Source organism: Pongo pygmaeus, chromosome 3 (genome assembly GCF_028885625.2).
Source record: "Pongo pygmaeus isolate AG05252 chromosome 3, NHGRI_mPonPyg2-v2.0_pri, whole genome shotgun sequence".
Taxonomy (NCBI): Eukaryota; Metazoa; Chordata; class Mammalia; order Primates; family Hominidae; genus Pongo; species Pongo pygmaeus.
In genome coordinates this window covers 153,715,590-153,742,802 of record NC_072376.2, presented here as the reverse complement: position 1 = coordinate 153,742,802, position 27,213 = coordinate 153,715,590, and the positions used below count along the sequence as shown (strand labels likewise).

General features: G+C 40.9%; 1 protein-coding gene across 1 annotated transcript in view; it reads left to right on the top strand.

Annotated features, from left to right (window-relative positions):
• Window positions 1-27,213, top strand: part of TBC1D9 (TBC1 domain family member 9) — a 135,185-nt gene that overhangs the window by 28,957 nt on the left and 79,015 nt on the right. Inside the window, exon 3 of the mRNA XM_054484654.2 lies at window positions 25,271-25,381. Coding sequence (XP_054340629.1) covers window positions 25,271-25,381 — 111 coding nt within the window. The remainder of the gene's footprint in view (window positions 1-25,270; window positions 25,382-27,213) is intronic.

Below are 27,213 nucleotides of genomic sequence, written 5' to 3'. Positions count from 1 at the left end.
AATAGAGAAAAGTTGTGGTAGAGTAACTGCTTTGCGTAACAAAAGATAATGTGGTATACTGAAAGGAGAACTTGGGCCATGTTACTCTGTACAGCATTTCTGATCAAGTCATGATTTAGTTTTAACAAAACAATCTCATCTTGCACAATAAGTAAATGTGGTTATTTCAGACTTTCATTGGTTTTATAATTTTACCATATTTACTTTTTAAATATAGTTTGGTTTTATAATTGTATTATAAATGAGTTTTGAACATAAGAAGTTTATACTTGGTTTTATGTTTGTGTGTATTTAAGTAACACCATTTCAAGACAAGGTAGTACTGGGGGTAGCAGTGTTGTGAGAATGTCTCTACCTTCAAGCCCCATAATTCACATTTAGGAAAAGATGTAAGAGGAGAAAAGATTGCGCATGTTGACCCTGAGCAGCTCTCCCTCAAGCATCCCCTAATTCTTGAGGTTTGTAATTTATTAGTGTTCTCAACAAAGAATATATTTGACACAGGCACAAATATACTTTTTAAAATTAAAAAAATTTTTTTTTTCTGAGGCGGAGTCTCACTCTGTCGCCCAGGCTGGAGTTCAGTGGCGCAGTCTTGGCTCACTGCAGCCTCCACCTCCAAGGTTTGATTGATTCTCCTGCCTCAGCTTCCCAAGTAGCTGGGATTACAGACATGCACCACCACGCCCAGGTAGTTTTTGTATTTTTAGTAGAGACGGGGTTTCGCCATATTGGTGAGGCTGGTCTTGAACTCCTGACCTGAAGTGATCAGGAGTTCAAGGTGATCAGGACCGCAAGTGATCAGGAGACCTGCCTTGGTTTCCCAAAGTGCTGGGATTATAGGCGTGAGCCACTGTGCCCAGCCAATTTTTTAAAGTTTTGAGTAATAATATATTTACATGGTTCAAAGATCCAAAGATATTAAACAGCATACAGTGGAAAATTTCTCAGCCCTATTATCACCGACTCTAGGTCACCATTGTATTTATTGTTTCATGCTCTCCAGATTCTTTTTGCATGTACAAGCAAATTACAATATGTAATTTTATCCCACACTTCCCTGAATCCTTTGTACAAAAAGGTTTTTCCATACCGTGCTTTTTACAGTGAACAATTGCCGTGCCCAACCCCTATTAACTCCAGGAGGGACGGCACCAGGCTCAAGAGGCCAAAGAAGAGATCCATATCCAGCAAACGAGATATGGGGTTTTACTAGAGGGAACTTATTTCCAGAGTGGTCCAGTGTCAGTGGGCTGGACAGGAGAACTGCCACCAGTTGTAAAAAGCATGCACTTTATATCACATTTTAACTTAGCACTCTCCCCATAACAACCTCCACCCAGCAACCTTCATTTAAACTAAAACAAAGGGCCCCCATACCCTGTACAGCTCTTGTTCCACTGGACCTGACAGGGGTTCAGATGTTCCTCATAGATAAGGAATGAATCTCCAGGTTGGCTCCTCTTGGATTCCTTAACTTGGAACTCTGAACACACAATCAGGTGCATAGGCCATACAGGGTCATTCTCAGGGTATGCTTAAGTTATTGCTGTCAGGTTCATCTACCATACAATGGTATATCTTTCTGTATCAAAACATAGCATGTCATCTTTCTTTTGCTTTTTATCTTTTATGATTGCATATTCCATTATATGGCAATGCCATCGTTTTATTTATTCCTCTGTTAATGGACGTTTATTTTTCGGCATATACTATAAAACTGTTGCAATAAATAGCCTTGTACATATGTTATTTGGCTAATTGTGAAATATATTTGTGGAATAAATTTCAACAAGTGAAATTGTAGAGCCATTGATATATGCATTTGCAATTTTGATAGGTATTGCCAAATTCCCCTCCCTAGGGGTTTTACCAAGTTGCATGCTCACAAACCATGTGTGAGGAATGTCTGTTTTCCCAGTCTTGCAAAACAGAATGTGTTATCATATTATGGATTTTTGCCATTCTGACAAGTGAAAATGATATTTCAGTGTATTCTAATTTGCATTTTCTTTTAAGTGTTGTTGAACATTTTTTCATGTTTACAAGCCATTTATAGATTTTTTTCCTATACATTTTACTTGCTCTTTGCCCACTTTGTTTTTGGTGGTTGCTTCTTTTCTTATTGACCAATTTAGGAACTTTGTATATTAGGTAAATGAGCCTTTTGCGTGTGATCTGAGTTGCAAGTTTTTTGTTTTTTTTTTTTCCAGTTTCTCTTAATTTAATGGTGTTTTTGACATGTAGAAGTTTGAATTTTTATATGGAAGACTATATCAGCTTTTTCATGGCTTTGGGATTGTGAGTCGCAGTTAGAAAGCCTTCACCACTCTAAAATTCAAAGAGAATCTTGAAGAAAACTTTCAAAATTTTGTACGCATCAGTGCTGGTTAGGTTACCATTGAGAAAATGGCCGCTGTGTACCTGGGCCAGATCATAGCTATGTGAGGCTGGAAATTTATGGCTCATTCTATATCATTCTTGTCTGTAGCATAGCTTCAGGGAGCTGGTGCTGGACAAAGCTATTTCCAGTTGCCTATTGAACTATTAACAGACCAGCTCCGTCCCTAGCTTGTATCCCATTTCTTTTTCTTGGTACTTTTGAGTGGATGGTGAGAAAGAAGAGGTAGAGCAGAAATGACCAGCTGGTCCGGGACACTGTGCCATGGCCTTGCATTAATCAGGCCTGTTTGGTCCCATTCACAAATATGCCATCATTTGTTATTTTTGTGACTTTTAGTATCTCAAATGTGTTCAGAAAGCAATGCCACCTCAATAGTTGAGAAGTGGCTTTGATCTTTTAATTTGACATTTTTGGCTGGCTCACACCTGTAATCCCAGCACTTTGGGAGTCTGAGGTGGGAGGATCGCTTGAAGCAAGGAGTTTGAGACCAGCCTAGATAAAATAGCCAGACCTTGTCTCTATAAAATAAAAATAAATTAGCTAGGCGTGGTGGTTTACTCCTGTAGTCCTAGCTACTCAGGAGGCTGAGGTGGAACGTTTGAACCCAGGAGTCTGAGCTATGATCAGACCACACACTCCAGCCTGGGCAACAGAGCAAGACTTTGTTTCTAAAATAAAACAGATAAATAAATATGAATTAAAAATAAATACACGACAGTTTGTGGGCTTATATGTTAAAATTTTTCTCATTTCGGTAATTCTAAGAGCCTGTCCCAATTTGAAGGAATCTATGTTAAAGACTGGGAAGTAGGCCAGGCGTGGTGGCTCACGCCTGTGATTCCAGCACTTTGGGAGGCTGAGGCAGGCGGATCACTTGAGGTCAGGAGTTTGAGACCAGCCTGGCCACTATTCGCGAAACTCTGTCTCTACTAAAAATACAAAAATTAGCCATGCATGGTGACACACACCTGTAGTCCCAGCTACTTGGGAGGTTGAGACAGGAGAATTGCTTGAACCCAGGAGGCGGAGGTTTCAGTGAGCCCAGATGACGCCATTGTACTGGCCTGGGCAACAGAGTGAGACCATGTCTCACGAACAAAAAAATATTCTGTGAAATAAAGACCTGAAGCCAGCTCCATGGTTGACACCTTCTCTTATTAAATCCTTCAAGGACACTGGCAGTTTGGTAACACAGGTTGAAGCCATAATGATCATAAGTTGTGGAACATGGACATCCTTTGTATTCATGCAGGCTACCCAGGATCCTGAGAACAGAAGCTGAGAGTACATAGCATGTAACAGTAATTACTAAACATTATTAGAGTTTGTAATTCAAGATGCCGTAATCACTCAGACACAGTAAGGCCTTTCTTGTTTGGAAGAACTCTACTGAGTGGGTACTGTGATTTCCATTATACAATGTCATTTGATAGCCTAAGAAAAGGTTAAACGTTTACCCCCTCACAAAGAGGTTGAATCAAATAAAGAGTGGGGAAGGGACAGAAAAGAAAAAGGGGGATTGAGAGGTGAGAGAGAACCCCAAAGAGTAATAAGCTATAACTCAATGGGGAGGAGGACTCCTGGTGAAATCCATGTTCTGAGAAGGAAAGGACAGGGGAGAATCAGAGGCATGTCCAGGAGGGGGTGAGAGTGACATATGAGACAAAGTAGTGATGAGAGTCTTTTCCGAGTAAAATTTAAAAAAGAAATAACACCAGCCTGGAGCAGAAAATAATGTTTTAGTTGTTTTAATAATAATTGAAGAGTAAAAAGATAGTTTACAAGGGTATCATTTTTAAGAATTATCATTAGGTCAGAATTTTAGTGTTCTCTGTCATTATGTTATTTGCCAGCCTAGCTTCTCCCCACTCATCCCAAGGTTCCTTAAGATCAACATGGCATTACCAGGACCCAGCCCAGTGCCAGACACATGGTAAGTCACTTAGCAAATGTTTCCCAGATGAACAAATGATTGAATGATAAATGAATTTGCTGTTTGGAGTATATTTAGTCCTCTGCCCCAAGTTTAATAAAAATATTTATGGTGTTGGCTTTAAGGCATTGAGTTACCTGTCTATCTGTAATACCAGATGGAAAGGTTAAAGGGAAGGATTTCAACAACCACACTTGGATGCAGTTTACATTGCTGCTTGTCTTTATTTCTGAGCTTTTTTTTCCCCCTCTTTCATTAATGGAAAATGAATGAGTGAAATTTAAAAGTGATCAGTGGAATTTCTCAGGCACGTTCCTTTCCTTGTTTCCATGCCATTTGAAGCTATTATGGTTGAAGCTTGGTCTGAGTAAACATTTTCTCACCCTCCATAGGCTCTCCTGCTACTATGAATTGCACTTCAGTTAGCTACTTCCGTTGATTAAAAAACAGATTCCTATAGTAGTCCCAGGACAGGGGAGGAATAAATCCTGACCTGGTGATGGGACAGGCCAGACCTGGAAGAATGGGCTAGGTATGTAGATCCACTGAGGCTAGGCATGGAGTCTGGTAAGGGCTCAGCAGAAGGCAGTTGGTTAAGGTCTAGGCCGAGATGAGCAGATGTTAGCAGGTAGAAGGACTACGTGCTCAGGAGATATGAGGTGTTGGGCAAGTTATCAAGATGGGCATTCAGTCACAGGAGAACAATTCTAGACACGGGGTCAAAATGATCCTGTTATTAATAAAACCAGCAGGAAGATGGGGGTTTGGAATCTATTAACATTCCAGAAGTTACACAAGTGGGGATTATGGAGAATACTGAAATTGTTATAGATTATCAGCTAAAAATAATGAAAATGGGAAGGATGCTGTGGAATCTGAAGTAGGTAGAGATTGAAATAAGGTTGAATTTTCTGGAAGCTAGAGAAAGTCCAATTATTCCTCTTTGTATTTGTGCGACTTCCCTCTTAGCATCCTCAACTCCCTTGAACTTATCCTAGAAGCTGATGCATCGACATTGCCACAGGCTCTGGAGTCCAGCCACCCTGGCCCAATGACTGGAGCTGCCGCTTAGTAGCTGCCACCTGGTAGCTGCATGCCCCAGTGTCCTCATTCATCAAATAGGGATAATAATTGCATGTATGTCTTAGGATATTGTGAGGATTAAATTAGAAAATGCACATAAAGTGATTAGGAGCCTACCTGGCATAAGGTCACCACTGTTAGCTATTACTGATGATATTTGGTTGTTGTTTCAAGGGTTAATTGAAATAGTGTATGCATGGCATATCTAGTACATTTTAGTTTCACTTCTGCCTTTTTGTAACAAAGCCAACCAGAATATAAACAAGATTTATAGTGCAAATGGAGACCATGTTCCCCAGACCCCGCTGCACCCTCAGAGAGGGGCACCCAGGATTTCCAGTCTTCCTCACCCTTCTAGGTCCACTTATCTGCTGTCAGTTACGTGTGGCGCAAGTCCGGGAACCTTCTTCAAAGACTGGCTGAGTGAGGGCTCTGACCTCGGTGAAAGAGCACTTTCCAGGAGCCAAGAAAGAAAGCAGCTGCACTTGCCTATTGGGCCACAGTGGCTCCCGTCTGGGCGCACACACAAAGAGCTGGTCTGTGGTCTCACCTACAAGGGTCATGTTGTTCCCTTCCAGAGAACAAACAGAAAATATTAAACCTGCTGAGGTTGGAACTTGTCACTGAGGTTAGAAGCTTATGGGTCACCTTAGAAACCAGCTCTTCAAAGGTTACTCCTCCAGGAAGAGGGTGCATTAAGGAGCCTTTCCCCTAACAGAAATAGTAACAGCAGAGAACTTGCCCCCTTCTCTGGGGTGGCCAATATTACCACCCAGGTAATATGCTGGTATCCTCACTCCCCCTGATGGGCCACAGCCTGCATTTCCTGTGTGTGGGAAGCAGCAGAGTGGACTGGCTTGGACAGCTGAGCAAATCCTGGCTTTGCTCACTTAATGTCTCAGCCTCCATTTCCTTATCTGTGAAATGGAGATAATAATTAGCTGGGTTTTTGTGCAGATTAAAGAGATAATTCTGTATTAGGAAACCTCCTAGCCTAAAAGAAGGGGCTTAATAAATTTCTCTTCCTCATAAGAAGTTTCCTAACTGGTCTTCTGCTCCTGTTATCTCTTTCCTAACTACCACACACTGTTGTTAGAGTGGTTTTTATACAACAACACATGTGACTCCTGAGCCCAGAAACTTTTTGCTTTCTTGATAAAGTTTAAGCAGTTTATCCTGAGGCTGCCCACCACAATCTGATGTCTATCCCAAACCTTTCAAGCACTCCCTTGCTATTGAGCTGATGGACTTACTGCTCCCCACACATCCCATGTGCCTTGCCACCTTGGGGGCTGCCTTCAGCCACCGCAATCGGTACTATTTATTGAACACCTACCAAGTGCCAGGCGCTGTGCAAAATTGGTTCATGTGCAATATCTCCTTTAATCCTCATTACAACCTCTCAGGAAGATACTATTATCTTCATTAAGTGGGTGAAGAAATTGTGGTTTTTATCAATTATATAGCTTGCCCCAAGGTCATGACCCTAGGAAGCAGTGGAACAGGGATTCCACCCAGGTTCTTAATGCAAAGCCTGTGGTTTTGAAAAGCTACCTTCCACCAAACCCAACTCCAGGAGGCAGTTCAAAACAGTCTCCTGCATGAGTACGCCAGCCTTGGGTAAGTACCGTGTAACATCTTCTGTATTACCCTTGAGCTGTGTACGCTTGAACTGACTGAGCAAATGACCATTTTAATGATTGCTATCATTTGTATGTGCTGCTTCTTTCTTCGCAGCCAGATCCTATTCTCAAAGACATCAGTGATAGATTATATTTCCAGTGCCCAGCAAAGCATCCTCTCCACAGGTGCTCAGTGTCTATTTCATGATGCTAAGGATGAAATCACATGCCTCTGGGACTAAGGCCATATTTTTCCTTCACCTCTTGTAGACACTAATAATCATGGTGACTACTTCCTGGGATTCAGAACATAACTTTAGCAAGCACTTCCTTCCAGTGCCCAGCTTCCTTCTCTGTAGAAAAAGAAGATGCAAGTTTATGTCTTGACGCTCTTTCCCTGCTCCAAAATTAAGCATTATTTAAAGAAAAATCCTAGTTAGATTACATGAGTGAGAGACTCTACAGTTTTTGAAGCACTCCCATACACAGTATGTCATCTGTTTCTCAACAACCCTGGGAGACTAGCAGGGAAGATGAAATATCCCTGATGTAGTGGCAGGAAACTATGACTCAGAAGCTAAGTGACTTGTCTGAAGCCACACAGCTTGTGAGTGGGGAAATGAAGACTTGAATCCACTTTCTTTTATTTATTTATTTATTTATTTATTTATTTTGAGATGGAGTCCTGCTCTGTCGCCCAGGCTGGAGTGCTGTGGCATGATCTCAGCTCACTGTCACCTCCATCTCCTGGGTTCAAGTGATTCTTCTGCCTCAGCCTCTGAGCAGCTGGAATTACAGGCACCCACCACACCCAGCTAATTTTTGTATTTTTAGTAGAGACTAAAAATACAAATTTTTTTGTGTTTTTACAAAAATAAAAACAGCCTCGCCATGTTGGCCAGGCTGGTCTTGAACTCCTGACCTTAAGTGATCCATCCACCTTGGCCTCCCAAAGTGCTGGGATTACAGGTGTGAGCCACCACGCCAAGACTGAATCCACTTTCTCTGATTACTTTACACAACACTAGGTAGGAATGTTAGGGACATTCTTATTGCTGTCATAGAAATAGGCCAGAACATCTAAATGTTTTTCCTTAGACTGCTGGGTACTCTTTCGGATTTAAGTTAAGTGAGCTTAGTTTTTCTAGGGGTTTCCCTGGTGATCTTCTGGAAATTATTTGAAAATAGCCACGTTGGTAATTTCCTAATCGTGTGGCTTGTTCATTGTGAAAATGTTCAGTCGTTGTTGTTGCTTATTCATTGGACTGTCTGGAAGAGCTAAGGAGGTATGAGGCCCTGGGTTTATGTGGGGTAATTATTATATGGAGGATTATATAGGGTAGCTCTGACTCTGTTTTCCTCAGGGTTCATTCAGAGGAGAGAGGAATGAAGACCAGAGGTCCTCACACTTTTGCAAAGAGGGGATTGTTCTGTCTTAATAAAAATGTTCAAAGAACTAGCATAAAGATCAGGCAAATGTCCTGTGAGTCACCTCCCAATGTGTATAGCTGAATGTACTTTTTTTTTCTGAAAAAAGGAACCGAAAAAAACTAGGTATATCGCATTTAAATAAAATAAAGCATATTTCATTTAACTTTTTAAAAGCAAACTATGGGGAAACTATATACTATTAACTCAATTGAATCCCATCAGTATGCATTGAAATTAAATGTATAGAAATATTGTAGAGTAAAGCACTATTATCTAAAATGCTTTTAATGCTTTATTTGTTCTAATACAGGGCTTTCTACCTATTTTCATATCATAGCATACTTAGAAAATGATAGTGTTTGCAGGGCACAAAAGGTATCCTAAGAGCCAAGAGAACAGGTATATTGCTAGCTTGTCATCATTTCCTGGGGTACCACTGGGAAGTTGGGACCTGTAGACTTAAAGAAATAAGTTGGGGGGTTCCTGGGGATACCATGGCTTTCCAGTCTGTCTTTCATGACTGCACTGTGTTGTACCCAGTGGGAACCCTGAGAACATGAAACACATACTTGTCCCAATCACATAATCTTCACGCTGCACCTGAGCTGTAGAAAGAATCTGTTTCCCTGATCTGTGTTCTAGATTTCATAGAGGTCCCGGCCTTCGACCAGCAAAGGAAAAGTTTTGAAGCCAGCAAGTTCTGAGATGAGATGCCTAGTGCTGCCCTTGCCTATTTTCAGCTGAAAGTGAAGGTTTATTGTACCCAGTATATGATTATAGATGACATGCTGCAGATAAATTAATTTGATAGTCATAAATGAAATATTGTCCCAACAGGAAAGCTGAGTCATGTCTAAAAGGATTATGGATGGTGAATTAGCCATTAACAAAGAATCATTGCCATTATTGAATCATTTATGTCATAGTTATTGAACAGGAAGGCCTGTATGGTTAGAAGCAGCAGCTTAAATATTGTTGTTTTTATAATTGGAAAATTTAAAAAACAACAACTTGGGCTTTTCCCCTCTCTCTCTCTCTTTCCTGACCCCCTTCCCAACTCTGGCTCCAAAACAAGACGGGAAAGTTGGGCGAAAGCTCCTGTTTGCATCTCCTGGTTCAGGTAACATATGTTGATTCTCTACAGGATTATGACTTGTATTTAGGGTGATGTAACAGAATGTGAGGAAGAAAGTGAAACCTTTGTTTATTCAAAGAGGATACTCTTTGAGAAACACTGGCATAAAATAAATTCTTGCAGGTGACTATCTTTTTAAAAAGTTTCAAAATATTTATTTTGATATAACCCAAGTCTTCCATTGTATTATTGTTTTATTAAATGCAGAGATAGGTTGAGACCAAACCTGGAGTTGTTTTTTTGTTGTTGTTGTTGTTTAGTTTTTTTTTTTTTTTTTAGAGCCCCCATTACTTTAAACTCAGTTTAAGTGAGCATGTTTTAAATCAGCATAGTGGATTGTAGAGGGTGTGGGTGTGTGTGTGATTTTTGCTTTAAGGAACTAGGTGTAGACAATATAGTTAAGGGTGAAAGAAACATAAGTTCTTCATTACTTTAAATTTCCGCATTCACTAATCAATAATATAAAAATAATTTCTCCCACCTTGTGTTTTTGCTCATCAGTTTCTAACTGAGGATGTAAGGAATCAATGATACTGTTGGTACCCTATCCCTCTGTTGTGACAGGTTTATAGCATGAAAAGAGAATGGTTTCCTGGAAATGACTTTGTAATTACTTTGCAGAGAAGGGCCCCCCACTCTAGTACACTACTTTTGTTATTGCCAGTGATGATTTCTTCTCATCCATTATTGATATTTTTTTTCTTTTTTGAGACAGAGTCTTGCTTTGTCACCCAGGCTGGAGTACAGGAGCACGATCATGGCTCTCTGCAACTTCCATCTCCAGGTTCGAGGGATTCTCTCACCTCAGCCTCCCAAGTAGCTGGGACTATAGGCAAGCTCCACTACACCCAGCTGATTTTTAAAAAACTTTTGGTAGACGTGGGAGTCCCACTGTGTTGCCCTTGCTGGTCTCCAACTCCTGGGTTCAAGTAATCCTCCTTCCTTAGCTTCCCAAAATGTTGGGATTATGGGCATGACCCACTGTGTCCAACCTATTATCAATGTTTTTCAAAACAGGTTTCAAGCTATCTTCAGGGCATGACTAAACTACTTCTTAGGAAATTTCAGTTGGGCCTAATGTATTCTGTAAGGGACTTATCTACATTTACAGGTCATTTACATTTATTGAAAACACATCCTGTTACAATAGACATCTTGATAAAATAAGGGTGTTACTGGTTACCATACCCATGGTTTTGCACAGTCAAACCATCTTTGGTGAGCTTCTTTGTTTTGTTTCTCTCCCTTGTTGGTGCCACAGTGTTTTCTTTATTTTCAGGTCCTCCGAGCTCAATTTTCTCTTTAAGGCTTTATCTAGACTTTAGCTGAAGATTGCTCCCACATTATCTGTCACAAAATGAAATTTCTCTGTGAAGTCCCTCAGTCTTATCCAGGTGGATAAAGGCTAAGATAGAAATGGAATGCAGGTGGAGTTGCTTGCCCTCAAAGTGATGAGGTTCCACGAAACTCCCAGGAATTAAGCCAGGTTGCTACTGTATCTCTCCCTTGCAAATAGCATGATTGTTTTAATTACCGTCTGTAGCCACTATTTTTATCTGTGTTAGAATATTTGGATGCAAGACTGGAAAACATTATTGCTGTTAATGCCTTTGCACCTTCTTATATAACTTGCTATAGTGTGGAAGGGAACATTTACTCAAAGAGCCTATCCAGATGGAGCCAAAGGGGTTAGTTAGGGTTTTTGTTGGGCACTTTGGGTTATAAGGAACAGGACTCATTCAAGGTACTATGAATTCAACTTGCTGGGCTTTGTTACCAGGATGCATGCAAACTGCAGCCAGTCTGAAAGACCAGAAGCAAGATAACTGGAGGGTATAAACTGAAAATTCTAAGCTCCCCCAACTGATTGATTGGACCCCTTCTGCCAGCCAAGGGGATTCCAAAGTAAACCTGAAAAACTAGTTCAGGCCACGATGAGAAAGGGGGGTCGGACATGCCTCATTATACTCGCCTTCCTTTGGAATTCAGGCACAACTGACCAGTATTAATATTAAAACAGAGATCTTAAGACTGACAAAACAGACTTGTTTTGTTTGTTTGTTTGTTTTGAGACAGGGTCTCACTCTGTCACCCAGGTTGGAGTGCAGTGGTGGGGCTACTGCTTACTGTAGCCTCGATCTCTCCTGGCCTCAAAAAATCCTCCCACCTTAGCCTTCCTAGTAGCTAGGGCTATAGGTGCACAGCACCACACCTGGCTAATTTTTAAATTTTTTTGTAGAGACAGGATCTCACTATGTTGCCCGAGCTGGTCTCCTGGGCTCAAACAATCTTCCTGCTTCAGCCTCCCAAAATGCTGGGATTACAGGCATGAGCCACTATGCCTGCTCCAAAACAGACTCTTTGTAGCAGTAAGATGCCAAATTCCAACCTGACTCTAGTATAGCATCACATGACAGAGAGCAGACTCTGAAAAAATTATTTTACTCAAAGATGTATTTCTTTAGCATGTTTTAAAATGGTCCTGGAAAGCTATCTCTTATGGAGGAAATGTACATTTTGTAGAAAGTCTTCCCTTTTCAGGTCTTTTTCTGATCCTGAAGAGATTAACTCAGAGCTTAGCACCTTGTAAAGGTCTGAAGAGAAAACATTTGCTATCTGTTGCCTCTCAGAGTGGCCACCTATGAGACATCATCTAAATAATAAGAATTTTGGTCTCCATAACCTCTTATCTTAACCCAACCACTTCTTTCTAATGATTAGAAGTCTTTAGATCATAACTTTCAATCAATTGCCATTAAGAAAATCCTTGAATCCACCAAAGACCAAGAAGCCCGCACTTCGAGTAGTTGCTCCTGTCCAGACCAAGTTGATGTACACCTTACATGTGTTGATTGATGTCTTATGTCCCCGTAAAACATATAAAACCAAGCTGTAACCCAGCAACCATGGGCACATGTTCTCAGGACCTCTTGAGACTGCCTCAGGCCTTGAACACTCATATTTGGCTCAGAATAAACCTCTTTAAATATTTTACAGAGCTTGACTCTTTTTTGCCAACAAGGGAAATGGCTCATCTTTTCATCCTAGGCCACGTTTTAGCCTTGTGTGTTTGCGCTAATCAAAGTCCCTGGTGAAAGGCTGCACAAGGCAGCCTTATTCTGTATCATGTTGCATTCGCCTCTTCAGCCCCCCAGGCATTATGCCAAGGGTTGCCGATTCTGATTTTTGCCAGTGACCTTTACAGAAAGCAGCAGGAGCTGATTGGTTACGTGGCTTCATCATTTATAAACTCTTATAGTAGGATCTTTAATGTTTCATTGATCCTATAGTATTAAAAACTGCAATTACTTTTGCACCAACCTAGTGGTTCATTATTTGATTATAATACATGTACATTGTAAAAATTATAAAAGTACAATGTTTATAGTGTATAGTTCCAATAGTATAAAAATTACTTTAAAAAATATAGTTCTTTTTTTTTTTTTTTTTCTTAATTCTTTTTCAGAGACAGGGTCTCACTGTGTCTCCCAGGCTGAAGTGCAGGGTGTGGTCTTAACTCACTGCACCCTCTACCTCCTGGGCTCAAGTGATCCTCCTGCCTCAGTCTCCCAAGTAGCTGGAACTACAGGCATGTACCACTACACTTTGCTTAATTTTTAATATTTTTTTTGTAGAGACAAGGTCTTAATTATTGCCCAGGCTGTTTCAGACTCCTGGACTCAAGTGGTCTTCCCACCTTGGCCTCCCAAAGTGCTGGGATTACAGTCCACTGTACCTGGCCTAAAAATATATTTCAGATAATAAAAAATGTTTCTGATTTCTGCCATATCAATCTCATTCCCAAGAGGTAACCATTATTAAGTTTAATATGCATCTTTCCTGGCATTTCCTTTGTTAATATAAGCACAGATAGCATTTTTCTTTGTCTTGCTTATATATAGCTGAAGGCAACACCATGGGTACTTAGAGATTTAATGAATACTCAGTGGAAGGCCCATGAGGCGGCTCACACCTGTAATCCCAGTGCTTTGGGAGGCCAAAGTGGGAGGATGACCTTGAGCCCAGGAGTTGTAGACCAGCCTGGGCAACGTAACGAGACCCTCATTTCTATAAAAAAATATAAAAATTAACCTCAAGACTCAGACCTTAGTTATAGATTAAAAGAAGTTAATCACTTATGTCTTTAGATGAATGCACAGTTACATGTAAACATATAGCTTAGAAGGTATATAAGCTCTGGAAAACTTTGTAATTTTGAGTTGGTCTGGTGATAATTTCCAGGCCTTCTCCCTGTAACCGGTTGCAGAAATAAAAACTCTCTTCCTCCCCAGTTCATTTGCATCTTGTTATTAGGCCATGAGAAATAGCAGCCTGACCCTCAGTTTGTTCCGGAAACAATCATGCCACTGCATTCCAGCATGGGCAACAGAGCAGGACCCCATCTATCCATCTATCTATCTATCTATCTATCTATCTATCATCTATCTATCTATCTATCTATCTATCTATCTATCTATCTAATCTATCTATTCTATTTTTTTGAGATGGAGTCTCACTCTGTTGCCCAGGCTGGAGTACAATGGCGCGATGTCGGCTTCACTGCAACCTCCGCCTCCCAGGTTCAAGCAATTCCCCTGCCTCAGCCTCCTGAGTAGCTGGGACAACAGGCGCCCGCCACTATGCCTGGCTAATTTTTTGTATTTTTAGTAGAGATGGGCTTTCACCATGTTGGCTAGGCTGGTCTCGAACTCTTCACCTCGTGATTTGCCCGCCTGGGCCTCCCAAAGTGCTGGGATTACAGGCCTGAGCCACCGCACCTGGTGCATATATATATTTTTTTAAAGAGCATATTCAGAGAATACTTGATAAAAATGGTGAAATCAATTTGATTCATTTTGACACTGTAAACTTCCTGACTTGAGATAAACTAGTTATTAAACATCAAGTGCCTGCAACTGGAGTAAGGAATGTGATTCAGTGTGTACGAATATGTACCAGTTTGTAGCATTGATGAACTCCATATACCAGAGGGAAAAAATGAACTTCAAAAAAAAATTTCTAAAATGTAAATACCAGGTCCCTCTCCAAGGAAGTGTGTTTTTGAGGGAGCCTCTCATTTAGATATGGACTCTTAGCTAGCATGTTGCAACCTAGCAACAAGATTTCTAACCTGTGGTTATCTATTGTGAAGTAGCAGCGTTAGTATAACTACGGTAACTGTTTGCTTGATGGCATGAGCTCTCTCTGAGTAAAAAAAGCCCAAAATAAAAGGTTGGAGGTAATTCTATATTTTTTGTTTTCTCATCATAAATGATTGAATGTACATTTGAGAGATTTTTGAAAACACAGAAGACCATAAAATAGCAGAATTGTCATCTCACCTACTAATGCTAATATTCATATTTAGTTTTGTATTCTTTAAAATTAATACATGTATTATAATTTGTAATATAGGTTATATTATACTTTTTTGGACAAATCGGGATCATACAGAATAGAAATTAGTTTTGTGCTATTTTTCATATGCTAGGTGCATTTCACCATGTCATGAAATAATTATTTGAGGATATGATTTTAAATGTCTACATATTATATCAATGTACTGTAATTTATTTAGACATTGTAGGTCATTACCTAAATGTAATTTTGAATTCAGAATTATTTCTATTTCATATTATTTCATTGCCAAGCTGTTCTTCAGCTTATAGATGCTCTCAATTATTTGCAGTTGAACTACGTAAGAGGATACATGAATTAGAAGAAGGGTTGACATCTCAGGACAGTGAGTGGCTTCTGCAAATGTGGCCTTCCTGAGAGAAGGGATCTGAGGGGTATTGCCCCCAGGTATCCAGGAGGGGATTAATATAGCTAATCTCTTAGAAATAGAGGTGGGCTTCATAGCGATGAACTCTTCCTACCACACCAAAAAGACCCCTCCTTCCTGCCTCTCAAGGTTGACCTTGGCTGGCCTTGACCTTTGAGTTTTAGGTTTTCAGGCCCGCCTCTACAGCCAAGATTAGAATCAATATAACTTCTGTTGCACACAGAAGCAGCTGTAAATCTAAGAAAATAGCATCCACTTTCCTATTACGGGACTTGAGGGGAAATTAAATTAAGCCCCCGCCTATTGGGGGCTTCTTTGAGAAATTAGATCACACAAGTCTTGGGGTGATTTTTTTAATAAGTTCAGTCCCATTGTCCTCATTGGTCTGTATCAGAGCAGATTTGAGTCCTGCACAAAGTCTGAAAGCAGCAAGCTTGTTTGTGGGGAAAGAATGAGCCAACACACTGCTGGGGCTTCAAGGCCAGCTTCCTAGGTATGCTTGTACACAGGAACCTACAATTAGAAAAGCGCTGGGCTTGGCTTAATATTCTACTGCTGCTGCCTTGAAATTCTGAAGAATTTTTTAACAAGGGGACCTGAATATTCTTTTTGCACTGGGCCCCATAGATTATGTAGTTGGTCCTGATTAGGGTGTAGAGCAAGGTATTGCATTAATAAACTATTTGAATCATCCCTTCCTCAGACCCCCACCCCCCCACAGGAGAAGGAAAAATCCATTCCAACTGTTCTCACTTTATGCAGGAGCAGGTGCTTGTGACTTTAAGAGATGGGCCTGCAGGGGAAATGGAACAGCTCCTGGAAGACATGGCCTTTTGAGGGTGCTTAGGAGATTTGAGCAGCACATACTAATTGGATACAGATAAAATGCTCTTCAGATTTCAGTTTTCTGCTCTGTTTGTTTAGTTATAACCCAGCCTGTGTTTTATCTTTTGAGGTGGAAAATATAAAAGTCACGGCTTCTCTCTCTCTTGTTGAGCATTTACTTTGTGAGTACTTATATGAGCATGTATATCAAAGACCCTGTGATCCAGAATACTGCTTAAAATTCTACAGAGTGGGCGCTCCACCTCTCTTAGCTTTGTCATTCTTCCCCCTTTAGCTCACTCCCCTCTTTGTAAGAAATGAGGCAGGGGTCTCTCGGGGATCACCTAATACACTAGTTCATATTCCCAGCACTTTTTAACCAGTGCCCCTTGGGATAAACATACAACAAAACCCTCATGCCTCCTTCATTCACATATGTTGAGTTTTATGTTAGTTTGTTGAGTTTTATGTTGGTTTGCATTGTGAAAACAGTCATTTTTTCCCAAATGAAAGTTATAGAATTGCATGTGCTCTGTAAAGCTATATAAATGATTCTAAGAAACACAGTCCCAAGAACATGACTGCCCTAGAGCCTCTCCTCCCCTAATTTAATACTGTTTAAAGCAGGGGTTCCTAACTGTCAGGCTGCAGACAAGTACCTGTCAGTCCATGGCCTGTTAGGAACTGGGCTGCACAGCAGGAGGTGAGTGGCAGATGAGGGAGCATTTGAGCTCCACCTCCTTTCAGATCAACTGCAGCATTAGGTTCTTACAGGCACGAGAACCCTATTGCGAACTGCACATGCAAGGGATCTAGGTTGCGAGCTCCTTAAGACAATCTAATGCCTGATGATCTGAGGTGGAACAGTTTCATCCTGAAACCATCCCCCGACCACCCCACCCCCAGCTCTGGTCCATGGAAAAATTGTCTTCCATGAAACCAGTCCCTGGTGCCAAAAGGTTGGGGACTGCTGACTTAAAGTACCAAATTTTAAACTGTTACCAGTCTGCCTCCAGCTAAGAACAGATATTGAGATTAAGCATTTAGGAACCTAGAACAATTGTCTGTTTAATTTAATCAAAAAATTGGAAGCTTGTATTTTTTATGTCATTTCTTTTTTGTTTTTTTAGTATTCCATATGCATCATATTTTTACAAAAGTGTCAGTCTGTAACAGATTGAAAACTAAAAAACAAAGAAAAACTGATTTTTTTCAGCCCTGTCCCCCAGTTGGCAAAACTGATTCTTAGCCACAGTGTTTGAGAAGCACTTTCCTAATTAAAAGTCAACAGTATATTTCTTAGACTTCTTAATTCATCTTTTGACGAACAGTGATGAATTGGGGGTGTGTGTGTGTGTGTGTGTGTGTGAGAGAGAGAGAGAGAGAGAGAGAGATAAGGCTGGTTCCTTCCCCACAGGTAACAGTGTCATCCTTGAAGGCAGCCATGATACAGGGGCAGCTAGAATGGGGTTATGAGAAGCAGCTATTGAAATTGAGAGGAAAGAGTTGTGGGTGGCCATTTAAAACAATAACATTCCATAGTAGGCTTGTTGAGAACTATTTTTATCTAGAGATGCTGGAGAGTGGAAGAATGTATGATACTTATGAAAATAAAATTGCTCCCACCGTTCGACACTGAAGGTAGTATCCAAGTATTGGGATTGGTTACGTGTCTATCCATGCCCTTCTAATCTCTTCCCCCTATTGCCAATAATACCTGCACCTGAGAATAATATAATACTCTTTGAGGTTACGGAACAGAGAACAATACGTTGTACCCATCTCCTGTCCCAGCCACCTTCCCTGACAAACCTCCCACATCCCCCACCTCCTTACCCATAGAACAGCCACCACCTGTATTCCCCTTTCATACATAATGTGGCTGGCCAACATTAGCTCACATGTACCTTCACATTGGCTATGGTGCCTCTAGGAACTCTGGCGCATTTATAGTTATGGGCTGACCCTCACCTGGCCATTTCAGCATTCTTCACACCTGCACACAGAACCATTTTCCTAATCCCTCCCTTGGTCCCCTGGCCAGTATGGTGTGCAAACCATATTTACCAGTCTGTGTGTTGGGCACAAGGGTTTCAATTGTTAATTAAATCTTTGAATTTTCTTGTTTTTTGACAATTGCCAAAGTAGGAGAATAGAGACTTGTCTTTTCCCTGAATGTCTCTGCTTTTGATCTAACTTAATTCCAGATAAATTTCAACACTGATTAAAAAGTAACAAATTACTTCTGAAATTGGAGAAATTGATTTCCCAAGGTAAGCAGTTTCAGATATGAGTTTGGGTTGCATTATTACCTCACAGTCTTTGAAATGGGATTTTTAGCTGCCTTCTCAAGTCTTTGTCTCCTTTGTAAGATTCTTAGTCAATTTTAATTATTTAAGGCAGATTTGCTAGAACTTGTAATATTGGAAACTATGGTACAAAGATGAATTAGTTCTTAAAATAATTCTTGGTTTCTCCCAATGTTTATCAAATTGAGAATTTCGTGGTCCACATTATAAATATTCAGCATAATGTACTGAACATTACTGTAGACTTTGAGACTCCCAAGATAAATAAGGCAGTGCTTGTCCTCAAATTGCCTGGGGTCTGGTGGGAGGAAACCGTACGTTTTTATTTTTGAAGTAGGAAACAATGTAGTAATTACCTTAGTGTAATATAAGTCAGGATGGTTGACAGAACCCAAAAAAGTGAACAGTTAATTGCCAGGAGATTTGGGGGCTTGAGTGTTGAGAGCGTTGGTTGGGAGCGTGCGGGAGAAAACAGGGACACGTGCATTAGGTGACCTTGACCTGGATATTGAGGGAAATAGAAGTTTGCCAGGATGAGAAACACTTGTGCAAAGCCTTGGAGGCTTTAAAAAGTAACAAGCAAACAAACAAGGCTCATTAAAGAAGTGTAAAAGTTATGGTATGGCTAGAGAGTTTGTAGGTATGTCAGCAGCTGCTTCTGAATGTTTCCATTTAATTACTTTCTGCCCAGTATCATGTTAAGTGTTAAGACTTCTAGAGAATGTGTCACTTACATCTAAGGAGCAGCAGCCAGAAGAACAGGTGACAGCAGGTGGCCTACAGAAACCTACCGTCTTCCCAGATAGTAAGCCAGGCATGGAAGTGATGCGCTGGAGAGGAAGTACTGAGCCAAAAGTCTTGCATGTGTATAGAAGATATATAAAGAAGTAAATCCAAGGATACTGCATCTCTGGCTTTAGGGAGATGGGTGAATATTTGCTGAACTGAATGGAAATCCAGTATGTATATAGATGGAAGCTTCTAGATGGTGAACTCTGAATGTCTAACTGGACCTCTTGGCAAATGTCACCACAATGGGAAAGGCAAATAACTCACAAAAAAGGAAACTGGAATGGCCAATAAACAAGAAAATTAATTAATAATCAGAGGAATGCAAATTTACCAAATAGGTACCATTTCTCACTTTAGAGATTGGTGAAAATTAAAAAAAAAACCTGGTAATACTAAGTATTGGAGATATTATGGAGAAACCGATATTCTCACACTTTCTTGAGCACTTTAGAGAGCAATTTTGTAATATCTAATAAGGTTTAGAAATGAACTTACCCTAGGACCTGACAATTCCATTCTAAGGAAATGTGTTCAGGTGCTTAAGGATTTATGCAAACAGAATATGATTGCAGTTGCATAATAGAGCAAAAAATGTGGATAAATCCAATGTCCTTTACTAGGAAAACAGATAAGTTAAAATATACTTATATATTGGAATATTGCACAATATTTTAAAATGAATGAATCAGATTTACAAGTATATTCTGGATAAATTTTACAAACATATTGATTCAAAAAAATAAGCTGCAGTGTAACTTACAGGCAAATTTGTAAAATACTCATCAGTTTTAAATTTTTTAAATGAAAAACATATGGCTCAGTAAAAGTATAAGGACCTGGATAGGAAGAATACAAAACAATTTAAGAATGGTTAATGGAGAGAGGGAAATGGGATTAAGGGAGTGCAAAGGGAACCTCACTGCGTCTGTTACCTTTTCTTTCTGTTAAAAAAAAAATAGATCTGAAGCAGGTAAGACAAAGTGTTAAAAAAAAAGTCAGAGTAGTGGTACATGTATTTTGTAATTTCCTGTACTTTTCTGTTGTTTAGGATAATTCATTACACAATAGTGCTTAGTGCATACTAGGCACTTTCTAGGGTAGATACTATTATTTCTTTATCAGGAAGCAGGGACACAGAGAGATTAAGGGACTGGCTGGTATGTGAGCCGAGGCTGAGCCCACTCCCCTGACCACTCTGCCATGGACTTCCTGGATCTCTGCTTCATTTCAGACCAGCGTCAGGACTAATGGAGTAGGGGAGGCCAAATGATCTTTAGGATCCTGTCCAGTTTAACTTTAGCCCTGATCATCAGTAGATGGATCAATCATTTCCATGAGCACATTTCTGCATGGCAGCACACTCCTGACACAGCCCTGCCTGCAGAGGGCTGACAGGGGTTTCTCTGCAGCACTGTGGACCTGCCACCTGTACCAGCTCCCAGCTGGGCTGCAGTTGTGCAGTGGTGACTGTGCATCACACATCTTCCAGTGCCCACAAACAAATGGGAAGCGAATATGGAACAATTTTCTAAGTGTTTTCTGAATCTCCTTGAAAACAGCACTTTTACATTATAAGATGCCACTGTACTAATGTAATAGGTAGATGCAGAGAAGAGTTATTTTGAGGGCTGTAATTTGATTTTGTTATCTTAGGCTATCAAGATTGTTTAACACCAGAAATAGCTGACTAGAAAAGCTGCTAAAACAGCGCTTCGTGTGGGAAATGAAGAAAAGGTTCAGTATTTTGACAGCCATTTCCAAGGTATGAGTAATGAGACTTCTAAGAAAATCCTAATTGTTGCTGCTTTTGCAGGGGGGTGGGGGGATTCTCTAGACCAGATTTCCCATCTCCCAGTATTCTACAACGATAGAGGACAAAGGAGGAGTATTTCCTTTTTCCCAGGGTCTTGACTTCATGTACCAAGAGTTTAGATAGCATGGTGATAATTTATTATTTAGGTTTAAAACACACACACACAGACACACAGACATACACACACACACACACACCCCTAACTTGTCCATTTATCATCAAACATGTGTTTAGTGCTTACTGGGCTCCAAAGTGCAGGGCCTGTGGGTCCCAAATAATCAATTAGACCCTGCCCTCAAGGAACTCTCTGTCTGGAGAGAAGAGGAAAAAATGGGACAAGGCAAAATGTGCAAGTAATCTTAAACAAATGTAATAGGCATTATAGAGACAGAACTAGGAGGAAGAGTAGAGTAGGAACGAGATGGCATTAAAAGATTAGGGTTTGCTGCTGTTTGAGGTCGGGGGAGACAAGAGCAGACAGACAAGCACAACATTTTGAGTGATCAGTGTTATCCAGGCATGAAAGGACTCAGCACTTCTGGGTTAATATGGAAAGAGTCTATTTCTTGATTTGACTGGCCAACTGCATATCTCAATTCACAATATTACTTTCTGTTTGGATATCCAGTGCCTTAAATTTTCGGGGAATTTTCACAGAAATTCTCTCATTTAAATGTATCTAATGTGAATATCCTGATATTATACTTTCTGTAATTTACTTGAAAATATTTCAGCATGTACCTGTGCTACGTACATGTGTATCTGTTAGTTTTCATCCAAGTCTTAGTGGAAGTTGGTGGCGCCAGTTGTGAATGCAGAGGTAGGGTTGGTGAACTTGCATCTAATGAGAAACCCTCACTCCAGGGGGTCCTGCTTTAAGCAACTGGGTTTTCTTTATCTCTAATTGACACCAGAGGTTTTGTTAATTAGAATAGTTTATGTTGAGGTTAGATTTTAATTGGGAACATTGTGGTGATGGAGATATGTGGATTGGGTTGGACCTTTTCAGAGGTCTTCCTTCTTTTGTGTTACAGGGGACAAAAGTTCAGTAAGCCATTAAGGATGATAAAACTGAGGCTCCAGGAGGAAGTGGCAGAGTCAGGATTGAAGCATTCCAGAACCAGGACTGCCCCTGTCTGCTGCTCTGCCCTGCCCAGTCAATTATGCTTGCCCTTGGAAGAGTCTTGGTCTTTGATGACACTCAGAGGCTTATTAAACCACACAGTCTGATTCTTTTTTTTTCTTTTCTTTTTTTTTTTCTGATTTTTTGTTTTGTTTGTTTGTTTGTTTGAGACAGACTCTTGCTCTGTTGCCTAGGCTGGAGTGTAGTGGCATGATCTCGGCTCACTGCAACCACCGCCTCCCAGGTTCAAGCAATTCTCCTGCCTCAGCCTCCCTAGAAGTTGGGATTACAGGTGCACACCATTGTGCCTGGCTAATTTTTTTTGGATTTTTAATAGAGAAGGGTTTTCACCATGTTGGCCAGGCTGGTCTTGAACTCCTGGCCTCAAGTGATCCACCCGTCCCAGCCTCCCAAAGTGCTGGGATTGCAGGTGTGAGCCACCGCGCCCAGCACACAGGCTGATTCTTGATTGCAGCCCTCTAAACCCAGACTAAAGTTTGTATGCCCTAGAACCAACATACATGACATTGTAGTAGTTTCAGCATTTTATTTCTTATTTTGATTCAAGATGTGAGAGGTATTACAAACACTCAATTATGAGTGATGCATTTGTGTGTCTAGTTAACATGGAAGGAAATTTAGTGTTCTCGGCTAGCACTATTTCACTATTTTCTGCTTTTCCTATTCTTCCATCCGTAGATAAGTGAAAAGTCATTTAAGAAATTAGAGGTCTCTGTAGTAAATCCAAGTCACAGTAAAGCAAACAAAAATGCATATGTGTGTGATACAATGTGGAACTCTACCCCCTTGGAAGACTTTACAGGCTGTAAGAATTTCATTTTTAATGTATTTCGTACAGGCCAGAGCTAACAAGTTAATTTCTACTGAGCAAAAGTTTTTTTGTTTGTTTTTTTCCTGGTATGTTGAGGTCAGCTAATGGTCACTGTGGTTTGGAGTGAATCTACATGGATTTTTTGTCCTTGGACAAAGACCAAGGACAACTGTAGGACTTCTGCATGGTCTACCTCACTTAGGCTTCTTGATTAATAACTCTGGTTCAGGAAGGCAAGGGCGATTATGACCACTTTACAACTGAGGAAATCAAAGCAACGAGAAGTTAAATGGCCTGTCCCACTCCACAGAAATGGTTATAACAGAGTCAGGGCCAGAATTGAGCTCTTCCGAACATGAGTTGACTAGATTATAGCTCCTTCCATGACACCAGGATGCCAGAGCAGTGGCAAGTGAATTTCAGTGGCATTGTGCATATCAGGGTCTTATTTGGTAGGGCCAGAACCAAACCTCAAGACATTATTACAAAATAACAAGAGGTACTTGTGGCAACATTTTCAGAATTTGTGCCTCAGATTCAGCAAAACTTCAGGAAAAGCCTGCAATACGGCACTGAGCTTTGCTGCTTTCCGTATCAACAGTGGCAAACAAGGGAGGGTGGGGGCCTTCAGCCTCCATCTCCCAGCTTCAAATACCATTAGTTCTATCCCAAAGTCATCCTCTATAAACATGCAATCTAAATAAAGGTAAAATTAGATAAAAGTATCTTAGCAGGTTTTTTCAGGTGGCCTAATCCCTCATTCCAAACAGCGTATACCCCTAAGTCTTATTACCTTCAGTCTTCAAAAACAATCCTGGGGTAGTAATAGTGTCTCCATTTGGCAATTGAGAAAAGCGAGATTTTTGGAAATAAAGTGTCATGGGCTAATATTGTCAGCTGGTCTGAGCTCCTGATTGGCCCTTCTGAGTCTAAGACCTGCTCTATACTGGGTTCCATGTAGCTTTAGAGTAACTATGGGCATTTACATTATGGGAATCTTTTGGATTCATCTTTCCAATTAAGGGATCTAGTTTATTATACCTTGGAGAACGTATGTGTGTAATCTGTGTTATTTTAAAATACTGTAGAAAATGTTTGGTGTCAGTCCCGCTTCAGTGTGGTTAAAAGATGGTTAAAAGAGAAATTTGCACTGATGACAGGCTCCCAGATTGAAGCTGTCAGAATCCTTGTACTGTCACCACCATACCTGACAAGTTGTCTGGGAACATTGGAAAAAGATTGCTGAGTGAGAAACAGGGTTGTGCGTTCTCCGCATGGCTGGAGTGCCTCAGCCGGGTCATCTGGGCAGACTTCGCCTTAGAGGCACCTTCCACCTTTGCTCACTAAGCTGCCTTCTGCTCTGAATTTCCTTTTCCTTGTCAATTTTCCTCCTAGAAAGAGAAGGTACAGCCTGTTCTTAAGTGAGCATTGGTATAATGGGCATTTGTATTCCTTACAGATAAATTGCTAAATTCATTTGCTGAACATTCAGGCTTGTCTGGACTTGGACAATGTGAACAAGTTTTCACATGGGCCTGGTAAACCCTGGATAAGTGGATCACTGGGGTTCTTGACTCAAAGAACTAAACTTTGTGCTAAAAATGCAGACCTTGATCCTCAACCTTATTCCTGCATCATTTCATAGCATAGACCAGGCTCTGGTTAGCCCTGGTTATCATGACTGATGTCACAAATGGCAGAAGACTCTGCTGTTGAAATGGGAAGATCCCTCTGTTTCCCAGCCCTAGCTCACTTCTAAACACAGTACCAAAGCACTGCCTGACCTTCTCCTCCAATCAATGTTAAATGCCCTGGGGATGCTGTCTTCTTCAGTTTTGTGCCCACAGGGTTTGTCTTGCACATAGTAGGAATTTAATTAGTGTTTACTGAGCTGAATTGTACTAATTTTTTAAATATAAATGGAAAGTGGGGCAGATGAAAATAACATGTGGGGCAGCCTGGCAGACTGAATCAGATGGACACGACTGCTTCTTGTGACCTTGTCAAGTTGTACAACTTGTGTAGAGCCAGCATCATCCTAAAATGAACTTTTTCAAGGTGTGGTTCAGTGGGAGATGGGGTTGTTGGGAGATCTCACAAAAGGGCATGTTCATGCTGCCCCTGGGAATTTGGGAAAGTACTAAGACAGTTCTTACCTGTTTCTCCCCATTTTCCACCCTCAGGCCTGCTGGTGGGTACCCTTGATGTTGTGTTGGACTCCAGCGCCCGGGTCGCTCCTTACCGAATCTTGTACCAGACTCCAGACTCCCTGGTCTACTGGACCATCGCCTGTGGTAAGCAACCGCATCCAGAAATACGCAAGTTTTAAAAGAAGCATTAGGGTTAACAACTTTTTATCAGAAGGAAAGGAGCGTGTACTTGCTGAATACAATCACTGGTATTTTAGGGTAATTAACCATAGCCATTTCAACACATGAACCCAAAGTCTCAGTGGCTTAACACAATGAAAGTTTCTCACTCTGGTAGAGTCGTGTTGGGATCATGTGGCCTCCTCCATGTGTAGTGACACTCTCTGGAACACAAGGCCTCCAAGGTCAGCATACAAGGGAAGAGTGCGAGGGTGGAGCACATCTGTGTTTAACTTCCTTGGCCCAGAAGTGGCACACTTCACCTTCCATTCCACTCACACTTAGTCAGCCAAGACTAGTCACGTGGGCCCAACCTCACTGCAGAGGAAGCTGGGAAATGAAGAGGGATGTGTGGAATACTTGGAGGTACTAAGTATATATCCTAGCACAGTACTTCCTACTGAGTAGGGATTCTTTATTTCTCCTGATGATAATCAGTAATGCTGTGCTGTACTTAAAATAGTAGTCAACAATCTTGCTTTGGCTGGTCCGAAGGTCATGAGCTATCTCCATTGATCATAGTCAGTTGCAGATGGAACCCCTTTTCTACTCTTTCGCCACTTCTCACTACTACACTTGACTAGTCTTAATTTTTTTTTTTTTTTTTTTTTTCCAGACGGAGTCTCACTCTGTCACCTAGGCTGGAGTGCAGTGGCGTGATCCCGGCTCACCACAATCTCCACCTCCCAGGTTCAAGCAATTCTCCTGCCTCAGCCTCCCCAGTAGCTGGGATTACAGGCATCTGCCACCATGCCAGCTAATATTTGTGTTTTTACTAGAGATGGGGTTTCACCATGTTGGCCAGGCTGCTCGAACTCCTGACCTCAAAGCGATCTGCCCACCTCGGCCACCCAAAGTGCTAGGATTACAGGTGTGAGCCACTGCACCCGGCAAAAAAAAATTTTTTTCATCTTGCTTTTATTGGATCTCTCATAAGAACTTCTAGTCCAAAATGGCCAAGATTTTTTTTGTTTTTTTTTTTGGGACAGAGTCTTGCTCTGTTGCCCAGGCTAGAGTGTAGTGGTGCGATCTTGGTTCACTGCAACCTCCACCTCCCAGGTTCAAGTGATTCTCCTGCCTCAGCCTCCCTAAAGTAGCTGGGATTACAGGCTCGTGCCACCACGCCCAGCTAATTTTTGTATTTTTAGTAGAGACAAGGTTTCACCATGTTGATCAGGCTGGTCTTGAACTCCTGACCTCAGGTGATCCACCCCCCTCAACCTCCCAAAGTGCTGGGATTACAGGCATGAACCACTGCACCCGGACTTTTTTTTTTTTTTTTTAATATAATTTCTTTTTTTGTAGAGATGGTGTCTCTCTGTGTTGCCCAGCCTGGTCTTGAACTCCTGGGCTCAGGTGAGCCTCCTGCTTTGGCCTCCCAAAGTAAAGGGATTGCAAGCATGAGCCACTGCAATTGGCCCAAAATGGCCAAGTTTTTGTTTGCATGTGGCTTTTAAAATAACCGTAAGAAAAGTAAGGGCTCTATGTGAACACTTTTTTTAACTTTTATTTTTTTGCCTCTACATGATTTACAGGAAAGTTGAGCAGATTGTTCTGAGAACTCTCATCTATACCATCCCCATGCAGAGTTTCCTCTATTATTAACACGTTACTATGGTACATTTGTTACAATTAATGAACCAGTGTTGATACATTATTTGTAAGTAAAGTCCATTGTTTGTTCAGATTTCCCTCATTTTCTTTTTCTGTTTCAGTATCCCATCAGGTATAACATTAGAGTTAGTCGGTCATATCCC